Source organism: Nicotiana attenuata, chromosome 7 (assembly GCF_001879085.1).
Source record: "Nicotiana attenuata strain UT chromosome 7, NIATTr2, whole genome shotgun sequence".
In the NCBI taxonomy this organism is placed as follows: domain Eukaryota; kingdom Viridiplantae; phylum Streptophyta; class Magnoliopsida; order Solanales; family Solanaceae; genus Nicotiana; species Nicotiana attenuata.
This window is the reverse complement of record NC_031995.1, coordinates 732889-744709: the sequence shown is the minus strand read 5'-3', so window position 1 is coordinate 744709 and position 11821 is coordinate 732889. Positions and strand designations below refer to the sequence as shown.

Genomic DNA, 11821 nt, shown 5'->3' with positions numbered 1-11821 from the left:
ATTTAGAAATGTGTCATTTATTTTGGAACAGACTAAAAAGAAAAGCACCTTATCTAAATTGAAACCGAGGGAGTATTTTTTTTCTTCTTCCATTTATAATTTTCACTTAGTAATTCTACATAACGGTCTTAATTTGTACTCCAATTTGCCTTTTCCTGTTAAACTATATCAGTGATTCAGGAATTTTTTCGTCTGTGTTTTTTCCCTTTTTTGGTGAAGCTTTAGTGTTGTTTCTTATCACCGTGAAAAAGTTGTTTGTAATTCTAGGACAAAGGGAAAGATCAAGATGGTTAGCTTGTGGGTATCTAATGAGAATCTTTGTCAAGTGTTCTGACTTTAGGGGTCTCAAGATTTTCGTATGCTGAGATTCAACGGTATAAAAGGACTTGCAAACAAGAGAATGATTTTTTGTAAATTGGGTTGTCATTAAGAAAATTAGGAATTGAAAAGACAATTAAGTTATTGCATTTGCATGCATTTTTCTCATAATTCTTGAATCGTTACTTCTCCACGTTAATCTTTAGTAGCTTTTTATATATACCCAAAATTGATTGCATAAGAAATCATGTGATGTTTTAAAACAAGTTTGTTTTGTTTTAGGTTCATGTTGCTGATGTTTTAGTTCTTCATATGGCATATCTGTTTGTATCGAATATCTAATTTTTGTTGAATAAGGTTTATTTTGTTAGACTCTGAAACTTTTTTTAAGTCAAAGTTTTGTTCCATAAGTTGTGGATTAAATGATTTCATTTAGTTGAATATGCATTTTCTTATGCTTCTTGGTCTTGGATCTGAACAATTCAAATAAAATGTTCTTGTTCGCACTTTGGACTAAAATGTTATTGTTGGTAATAATATATTGGTCAGCATTAGACTCTTAATAATAGGTCAATCATCTTAGTAACTAGCAAGGGGACCAAGAAGAATACATTGTGTAATGGATGCTATCCCGACTCTTCTATTAAACCTGGAGGTGTAGCTCCCACACAAGTTTATTTTCCAATGGACAAATATTGGAACTCTAGGGATCACAAGTGCAGTATTAAGATTGGAGTTGTAATAATAATATAAAAAATAGAAAGTATATATTGCTCGTAGAAAAAGAGTATGTAATGTAGAAGAAGAAAACCATAACAAATATGACTTGGCTTTTCCTTTTTCTTGACGATATTCCAATCGCGATCCAACACAAGACATTAGTTAACACAAAAAATCAAGCGAATAAATATCGTAGCACAACCACTTTGATCATCCCAAACACAAAGTCTATCTGCATTCACATATTTTACCACCACAAGAATATTTGGTTCTATTGTCATTATACATGAGAAATATTCCCCAATAATCAACTAATTCCATTTACACCACGTTGTACTCTTGATTGTTTTCAAATCTTGATGTAGATTAGCAGTACCGTGATTATAAATACGAAGCTCTGTGGTTTTGTCAATGGAGTTACTGAAATTGAACAAACAATTACCTATCGGGTCATCACATTCTCCACCTCTAAAAGAAACGTTCGTCCTCGAACGGACATAGAAAAATACTTGGACCGGTGAAAATGTGTGAGTATCTACTCCGCATATTGGATTCGGACTCCCACGTAGCTGCCTTGATCGGCTATCTCTCCATTACACTTTCATAGAGGGAAAACTCCTAGATCTCAGCTTTCGAACTTGTCGGGCTAGAATAGCCATCGGCTCCTCCTCATAGGCTAAATTCTCATCAAACTGAACCGTGCTAAAGTCCAAAACATGTGACGGATCATCATAATACTTCTGGAGCATAGAGACATGAAACACTGTGTGAATACCCGATAGTCTAGGTGGCAATGCAAGTCTGTAGGCCACCTCCCCAACTCTCTCTAACACCTCAAAGGGGCTAATATACCGAGGGCTCAACTTGCCATTCTTTCCGAACCTTATCACACCTTTCATGGGTGAAACTCTGAGAAACACTTTTTCACCTACCATATATGCGACATCACGAACCTTCTGATCAGCATAAATCTTTTGTCTAGACTGTCCTATCCTGAATCAACTTGACTTTCTCGAAGGCATCCTGAACCAAATCAGTGCCAACAACCTAGTCTCTCCCGGCTCGAACCAGCCAACTGGAGAATGACACTGCCGCCTATATAAGGCCTCATAAGGAGTCATCTGAATACTTGATTGTTGTTATAGGTAAACTCCGCAAGCGGTAAGAACTGATCTCATAAAGAGAGCATTTAATTGAAGTTGTTATTATTTGTCCTATCTTTTGTTGTCAACTCATACATGTTTTAATTGAAGTTGTTAATACAAGTCCTAGTTTCCATTGTCGAGGTTTCCCTTATATGCATTTGTTTGTAGTTGTTGTTACATGCTATTCTTTCAATTGATGAGCTATTCTCATGCATTTAGTTGTAGTTGTTGTTTCATGATATCTCTTTTATTGTTAAGTTTATGTTATGTACCTTAATTGGAAGTTGCCATTTCATGGAACACCTTTATTGTTGAGTTATTGAGGTTGCAGTTGTGAAAGCTATTAATACTTTGTGGTTGAAGTTGTTGATTATTGGGATATCTTTCCTTGTTGAGTTGTTTCTCATTCATTTTGTATGAAATTCTTGTACATGTTGTGGTTGAGTCGTGGGCTATGTGTTGTGGTAATATCGGTATTGTTGATTTTGGAAACGTTGTGGCATATGGGCACGTGTGGTATGAGTTGATTATTGTGATGTGATATTGATGTGCATGCGGCGGTATAAGGATAGGGGTTGATGTACATGCAACAACATGGTGGGATTTATACGCATGTTGCTAGTAAGGGAATTACTTGAAGCCACGCGGTGAGATAAGGGGGCTAAAGCGCATGTGATATATTTTTAAATTAAATACAAGACTCACGCGGTGATATAAGGAAGATTGTGATTGTGACTTGTGAAGTGTGAATATGAGGTGTGGTACCTCGGTGTAATTCTTGTTGTACATTCTATGGTGGAAAGGCTTGTTGATTTGAACAGTTATTGTTTTGTTTTCTCACCTCATTCCATTCGTAATTTTGATTGTACTTAATTATCTGTTGTTACTCTTGTGTTGGAACGATTGTAATTTCTTAGGTGAGTTATGCATTCTACATAATTTGTTGTGCTGCTTTAATGTGCCAATATGTGTGTCCGTTGTTACTTGGTGAATTGATTGTTTGATAACATGCTTTACTATATTTGACTCTCAAAATAAAACTCCTCATCTCACTCGGTGATTTGCTATATTTAAATTGTTATCACGCTTTACTTTAAATGATTCTACATTTAATTCATTAATTTTTTCGATGTTTTACTTTATTTAAAAATGATATTTTACTTTACCTTAATTGATTTCTAAACTAAACTCATTTTTCTCTTTTGATACTCTATTTTGTATAGATTGTACTTTATTTTTTAATTTATTTGACTTCTAAAATAAACCATTATCTTATTTGACGCCTTACTTTATTCGAAATTGTTATTTTGCCTTATTTTATTTAAATAAATCTTTCGAACATTTTTATTTGGCAATTGACACGGATACAATGTACATGGTAGCACGTTGACCTTTTAATGTGAACGATAATGTAAGCACGAGGTGCCATGTGTGTAAGATCCAGGGTTGTGGCTTATGAGTTGTGATTTCGAGGTGTGGTACCTCGGAAAAATACTTGTTTTAAGTCATGTGTTGAGAACGATTTGTTTACTTGAATTGTCATTTGTTCCTTAATTGATTTCATGCATACCTTATCGGTGTTCTGATTATTTTGGTGCTTTGTTACCCGTTTACTTCTTATTGCCATTTGTGACTCTATAATTCCATTGTTGATTTTATATTATAATCTTTCCGCTATTAGTCTTACATTGATGTTCTTTCCGCTGTTAGCTTTATGTTAATATCTTGCACAAGTTTTTATGTCTAGTGGGTGCCTTGATATGGCCTCGTCACTATTCTATCGACGTTACGCTTGATACTTACTTAGTAACGTTGTGATGTACTCATGCTACGCTTTTGCACATTTTTGTGCAGATCCAGGTACTTCGGATCGTGTTGAATTTAAGAGTTGTGTCTGCGCGGCTGGAGACTTCAAGGTATACCTGCTTGACGCTCGCAGGCCTCGGTGTCACCTCCTAATATTATCTTTGCTATTGTTTATCTTCGTTCTAAATTGTAGTTAGATATTCTAATGTATCTCAGTAGAGCTTATGACTATGTACTATCGATTCTGGGATTGTATAACTATTGTTCAGCTTTAGTTATGTTATTTTATTTATCAGTTTAATTTTATATAGTTGAATTGGTTATTTCTATTAGATCTCTTCATGTATTAGGCGTACCTAAGGTGCCATCACGACATCGTAAGGTGGGAATTTGGGGTTGTAATACTATGGACCTCGAAATCTAAATTCGGGCATACGCCTAAGTCCAAAATCACCATACGAAGCTACCAGAACCATCAAAACTTTATGCTGGAATCGTCTACATAAAAGCCAAACGTCAGTCAACTCTTTCAACTTAAACTTTTAACCTTGGGGCTAAGTGTCCCAATTCATAGAGAGGCAATAAATAGGGGAACACCCACAATACACGAAACGACCGGCCGGGTCGTTACATTATGGGTTCAATTTTTTAAGATTTTTAACATTGGACCCATTATAATTTTAAAGTTATAGATTCATATTTATTAGTATCTATTTTAATTTTAATAAATTTACATATGTTATGGGTATAATTGAACCCTTACTTATAGCGCAACATTCGCCTCTGGCTGCCAGGGAATGAAGTAATGGAGAATTGGGGGTTTTAATTTAGAAAAGACATTCTAGGGATAAAATGATAAAATTATTAATCAAACTAAAAGTGCTTAGAAGCTAAACAAAGTTCGAGACGACCAACTTATATATAACTCTGGAATATTTTAACATATAAGCACTTTAATATTTGCCAAACGCAACTTATAAGCACTTTAATATTTGCCAAATGCGTAAATAAACCATGAAAGTGCTTATAAGCTAGTTTGACCACGTTATAAAATTACCAAAACACCCTCTTATTATATCAATTTCAACACTTAGTGCTTAGCAATTACTTTATTATATCAGCTAAGCCCAACGGACTGTTTGATGTCTATGTTTCTTAGAAAGTCTTTCCAGATATTTTCTGGTGTTGAGAACTTAAAATCTGCCATAAGATCTAAAGCAAGGACGAGCATTACTCAATGGCCACAAAATTTCTGAATCGCCCACTTATTCCACAAAACCATGAATATAACAAGATGAAGCTGAATCCATCCAAATACAGCAAAAACAATGAGATTTTGGTTTCTGAGTTTCATAAAGTAACAAACTCACAAAGCTACATTGACATTGACAACAACAACAAACCTAATAAGTTGTATGCAGCCTCCTTACCCCTATGGGGTCTGGGGAAGGAAAGATGTATGCAGCCTTACCCCTATCCTGGAAGGGCAAAGATGTTTCCCATAGACCCTCATCTAGAGAAAGGATAAAAAGGAGTAATGGCAACAAGTAGGAACAGCAAGATAAAAAAGACCAAAGAGAAGAAAGCAGTTAAACTCTGTAGTAATAGCAATATATGTATAAAAAGATATCATACTAACACTACATAGAATTTTGAAAAAAAATAATTTCAAGTTCATATAACTCAAAAATTCTAAACAAGATTTAAAAAAGCATAACCAACCAAACAAGTGCATTGTAGTCTCCAAAACTTGTACAATGATAACCTAAGATAATGGAATCCAACTTAAACCTTGTAACCCCTGCTCTTTCTTCTTCCTCTGGCCCTCTCAAACTTCCTTCCCTTGGAACGCACATATGGTTTCGTGTGGCTGTGTGGAACTCCAGGAGCTGGACCAAAGTGCCTCACTGCTTCACGAGCATTCTTAGGGCCTCTGAGAAGAACCTGCAAATTGATATATAAATATTTACAACATCTTAGCTGGAGTTCAGACACTTATGTTGGAAGTGCAACAGATGACATTGAGCAAACACTGTTATGAATGGAACTCCAACCATATAATATGGAAACAAAAGGATTCTGCAGCAAGCATGGCAGAGATCTCGGCTCCCAATTAGCAATTATACACAAGTGAAATCTCCAATGCTAGGTTAAGATAATTAGAGAAATGTACAAATATAACCATTGTTCATTTAACTTATTAAACTCTATATGCCTTGGGGATTTAATTACAATGTTTTTTATAAGGATTATTTACAATGTTTAACCGTTATTACCAAAAAAATCAATTATTGTGTTCATTCATGTAAATAACCCATGCTACCTAATACTCTAAAAATGTCAATATCAGATTTTTCCCTATAGGCAGCTCCCACAGAGTCAGACACTGCTATTAAAAGATTTCCTAGCAAATGTTCAAACAGGAGAACACACATTGTTTTACAAAACAAGAGAAACTCTTTAAGAATTTTTAATTAACTGAATAATGTGATAGTTAAACCTATATTTAGAACATTCAGTTTATTCAAATCTAAAATCTACTAAAAGGGAAACTTGAATAACTATAATAAAATAGGTAAACTACTCTGATTCCTGAATACATATATTTTTATCTTTATTTTTGAGAAAACCCTGATTCCTAATTATATAACTTTTAAGTAACACTTTTCCGTTTTTATATATGAATAATTACATAGCATCTTTTTAACAGGTTTCAAAAGTTGTGGAAAATTCCTCCACCTATAAGCCAGTGATCCGAAAGGAAAAGGGAGGATTAGAATAAGAATGTAATATTAATTTGAATTAATGTAATCCTATAGCATTCGAGCACAACTCCATGGATTCTTCTGGGAAAAGGCTCAAGCAGATACAATCTTCTTTGGTTTTGTGTACGCATAGATAAAATCTTAGGAATCATAACAAGGCTCTCAAGAAGAACTATGTGCAACCAATGAAGAGCTAAAGGAAACTAACATGCAAGAGGACAAAGTGGAAGCTCAGGCAGCAAGATGTCAAAAAAAAGCTGACAAATAAATACTAAGCATCGACAGTGTCCAATTCCTATCATAAACATGTCAAATCACATTTGAAGAATGCGAAACAAGAATTTATGCTTTTTTCAATACCAATTCAAGCCTCCAACACCACAACTATATTGCATTCTACTGACTAATTTGAATACAACAGTTCAAGATAGTGTTCTTCTATCTCGTAGACTACCATATCAACTTCTTTCCTACAAAATAAGACTTCATTACTAAACTATGAAATCAAATGGCTGCAGCGATCTATACGCAAAATAAATGGCAGCATACAGACAACACATCCAAGGTTTCGAAAAATCTTAAGGAACTACCACGTTAAAGGGCAATAAATTAAGCAGCAAAGAGGTAAAGGGGTGTGATTCATTACCGTGTTTTGACCAAGTGGAGCTCTAAGAGCCAGCTGATCAAATGTCAAACACTCACCACCAGCTTTCTCAATCCTTGCCCTTGCAGTCTTTGTGAATCTCAAAGCACATACCATCAATTTTGGAACTTCATAGGCCCTAACATCATCGGTAACAGAGCCCACAATCACAGCAATCTTATCCTCCTAAAATCACATTTAAAAAATCAGCTAAAGCAAAGAAAGACAAACAAATGAACCTATACATCTGCAATAAAATGCATCCAATAACGGAAAGAGGAAAGATATACCTTTCCTTTGGTATAAGATATCAACCTCGAGAGTGAAAGGGGAGGTTTGTTGGTTTTGCTCATAAAGAGCCGCTTAAGAATCACTGCGTTGAACTTGCTTCCCGTCCTCCGCACCAAAAATCGGTATAGCTGTAAAAATGTCAAACAAAAGACTGCACTAATCAAACATTTGAACTACTGAATAGAGTGCTTGGTATGATAGGAAAATAGTTCACTTTGCAATGTTTGATTACTATAAACTATTTTCACAAAAAGGGTTAGAATGACTTCCTTCTCTAATGGGCAATACTCATTTTTCATTCTCAAATATCACAACCCTTATTCCATTTTGTTTCAACCAACATGAGACACTATTTTCATCTTTACCAATACCCTATTTTATATGCACTGAATATTTTATATTATCAATGTAATTTAACTTGTTATAATAGAGTTACTTGTAATTTAAAACTTTTATGTGACCTGACCTGATGGTGTCAACATTTTTCACACTGTCAGTTCACAAAACTGAAACTCATTCTTCATCTAGTATGATTATCATGTCAATTATTTTTATAGCCAAGCAAACACACTAGATCATGATGGTAACAACAAATTCCACAGAAAACATTTTGTATGAAAAACATTTTCCTCCGTACCAAACACATCCTACATGGCAACTGCACTAATATTAGAATAATATATACTAAGAAAAATAAGGAGAGTCGGATGAAGTTTCACCTTGACGAGGAGTTTCAAGTAAACATCATCAGACTTAGGTGCTGTGCGCTTTGTCTTCTTGTTCTTACCTCCAGCCTTCAAATCGATACCCTGCTCACAACATAATTCACACACATTTTACACATATTTATTATGTTAGAAAGAAAATGGACACCAAGGCAGAACAAGGAAGTACCATTGCTTCTATGGGGGTGTTTGAGCTGTGATTCTAGGGTTAGGCGCCTCTCACTCAATATTTATGAAATAACGCGCTAGGGTTTTTAGAGGGGATTTTACTACTGGAGCTACGGTGCTGGTGAGGTCTATGACAAATTAATGCACCTTTTGTATTAATCTATATCTATATTAATGAAATAAAGTTTGCATTATGGTCAAAGCAAGTGTGAGCTACTATAATACTTGGTATTTTAGGAAAATATTTGTAATAACATTTAATTTAAATTGGAAGATAAAGTTTTTTGAATTTAAATAAAAAGATAGTAAATAAGATTCTTTTGAATCTAAATGGACAGAATGAATATTTTTCTAAAGATACTATTGATACCCAATTTTGCTCTCATATCTTTAAAGTACTCTATATACTTTCAAAATATTATTTTGCACCATTATCCAATTTATAAGGGTTATATAAGTATTTTTTATAATTTTTAAAGCTCTAAATTAATTTTCTTGCATTTAAATTATTCAAATATATATTAATTATCCCTTCAAATTATTTTTTTGGTGACCTAATCATCCGAATTTACATTTTACCTAAATGCATTTTACACTATTTTTGTCCCATTTTTACATAATTATATTTGCATTTTTACCTATTATCTACATTAGTTGCGATAATAGCCTATATTATATAAACAATTACATTTATTATATTAATTATGCAAAAATAGCATTCTATATTTTTATAATGTTGAGTTATTAATTTTTAAGCATCTTATTTCATAAATAATATTTTCTATTATTTAGTAAACGTTTTAATAGTCTTATTTCAATTAATTTCGGATATTTTAAAGGCTAGCCCAGGTCAGGCTATTTCTGGACCAAATCAGCGGCCCAAAATCTCCAAATCCTTAGCCCAGCAGCCCTTGGCCCAAACCAAACGACCCATTTAATTCAACCCGCCCCGCTTCCCCCTTTAATCCGAGTCGTTGATCTTAAATGATTAACATCCCAAAATGAACCCCTCACTCGCCATATATCCCTCCCACTAAATCTTAGAGACCATTTCTCTAACCAGCCGCCTCTTCATTCTCTCTATTCCCCTCCTCTCTTCACAAAATCCTATATTCTATAAATAATTGCATTTATTATGTTTTTCGTGTGCAGATCCAGGTACCTTTTATCAGCCACATCACCGAGATGACTGTAGAGACTTCAAGGTATATCTGTCGCATCCGCAGACCTAGAAGTCCCTATCTACTCTTCCTCAAGTTAAGATTTCTTGTATTTTCTTCATTGATAGATTTTGGAGTTTAGAAGCACTGTTTTCTTTCTATAGCTTGTGACTTATGACACTCCAGGTTTTGGAAGATTTTAAGTACTGTTCGAAAGTGATTATTGTATATGCCGAGCGGATCGCATTCCTTGTTTAAATTTATTTATTAGTTGATAGCTTTTATGTTTTCGTTCCTTTTTCCGAAATGTTAGGCTTACCTAGTCTTAGAGACTAGGCGCCATCACGACGGTTCACGGAGGGAGAATTAGGGTTGTGACACGAAGGTAGTTGACATACTCAAAAAATGAACAAAGGGTTTTCGTCTAATTTGAAAAGGTATGTAGTAATGGAGTAGTTGGGTTTGCTGGAGGAGGAAGACGATGATGTGGAAATGGTGGCTGGTGAATCTACTAAAAGTGAAGAAAGAGAAAGAAAGAAATTAAAGAAAAAAAGATAGAGTAAATAAGAAAACTTTAATATTATTACTCTTTCTTTTTCAAGTTGAATGACATACTTTCCTTATTAGTCCGTTCAAAAAAGAATAAAATATTTCTAAATTTGAAAATAATTTTAACTTAAAATTTTTTATTTTACTCATTTTACCCTTAAATGATAGTAAGTTTTTATAGCCACAAAAATGCCATAGTCCCACAAAGTTTTTGCCCCTTAAGCTTTTAGGACCACATGTTTCAAAAGTCTTTATTTTTTTCTTAAACTTTGTGTCAAGTCAAATTATATCATCTAAATTGAAACTATGGGTGTTTAACGGGTTGGCGGGTCGGTCCGGGTTGAGAAAAAAGGTGACCGGCCGGTTACCGGTTTTTTCAAACTGGGCTTAACGGGTCCGGGTCCATCTGGGTAAAAAATGAACCGGAAAGGTGCAAAGGCTTTAAAATCTTATAAAAAGAGTGTCTAAATATAATGATGCAAAGGCTTTAAAATCTTTATATTTGAAATTTTGAATATCTCATTTAGAATTTAAGAAAGAGTTAGAGGGAATGCACCGAATTCGGCAATAAATTGAACACTTGAAAGAGTTTGAAGTTCAATTTTTCAAACTTCAAATAATAAATAATACGATAAATTAAATTCAAAAAAGAATGAGAGCCAAATAGTTGATTGCACTTTAGGTGAAGAATGAGAGAATGATAATTGAAAATATGAGTTTGAGAAATGAGAGATGAGTGAAGAAATGAAGAAGAGAGGGGTGTATTTATAGTTTTAAGGGCTAAATTAGTAATTAGTAAAAGTATTATTTAAAAAAAAAATTGCCCAAAAAAGGGCTATTTTTGCAATCCACCCATTGGGCAACGGCCAAATTGAAGCTGACCGTTAGGTTTGTCTACTTTTTTCTTTTTTGCTTAAATATAATTAATCATTTAAATTATATTAGAATACATTTATTAGTGGTAAATATTTATACAATTATGAAAAGTAAATATATCAACAGAAATATACATTCCATGTTAGATATAATGATAACTGCCATTAATATTTTATATATTGGATATTTCAATTGATTTTCTAAATTTTCAATGAACTAATATCTTAATGGTGTATAGTTTTAGTAGCTTAATAAAAAAATAGAGAAATTTCCTTAAGGAAAATGACACTGTATAATATACATTCTGTATGTTATATACAAAATTATAAAAATTTTATACACTTTTCCGGTTACCAAATGTAAATAGTTTCTGGCGCAGGCTAAAAGTGATAATACCCCTTTTCCTTACTCTTAATTATATAAATATTATATTTTATCTCGATGTCAATTGTTATTACATATAATTCATTCTTATTCTAAATTTTATACACTTTTTATTAATAGACGTAAAAACACGTGCAGAAGGATTTGATAGTTGAACCATATCTATTATTCTAACATAGTTAAGGTTGCATATAACCTCATCCAATAACAAAGTTCAACTTTAATGACATCACAAAATATAAGTCAAGTTTGTGGATGATTTATTCTTTTT

At 33.5% G+C, this 11821-nt stretch overlaps 1 protein-coding gene across 1 annotated transcript; it reads right to left on the bottom strand.

Moving 5' to 3' along the window:
• On the bottom strand, positions 5568-8711 carry LOC109228473 (60S ribosomal protein L18-2-like). The gene is made up of 5 exons (XM_019393572.1): positions 8583-8711; positions 8408-8497; positions 7688-7816; positions 7401-7583; positions 5568-5933 (listed from the first exon to the last, which is right to left on the bottom strand). The coding sequence occupies exons 1-5, from the start codon at positions 8583-8585 to the stop codon at positions 5775-5777; spliced, it is 564 nt and encodes a 187-aa protein (XP_019249117.1). The 5' UTR covers positions 8586-8711; the 3' UTR covers positions 5568-5774.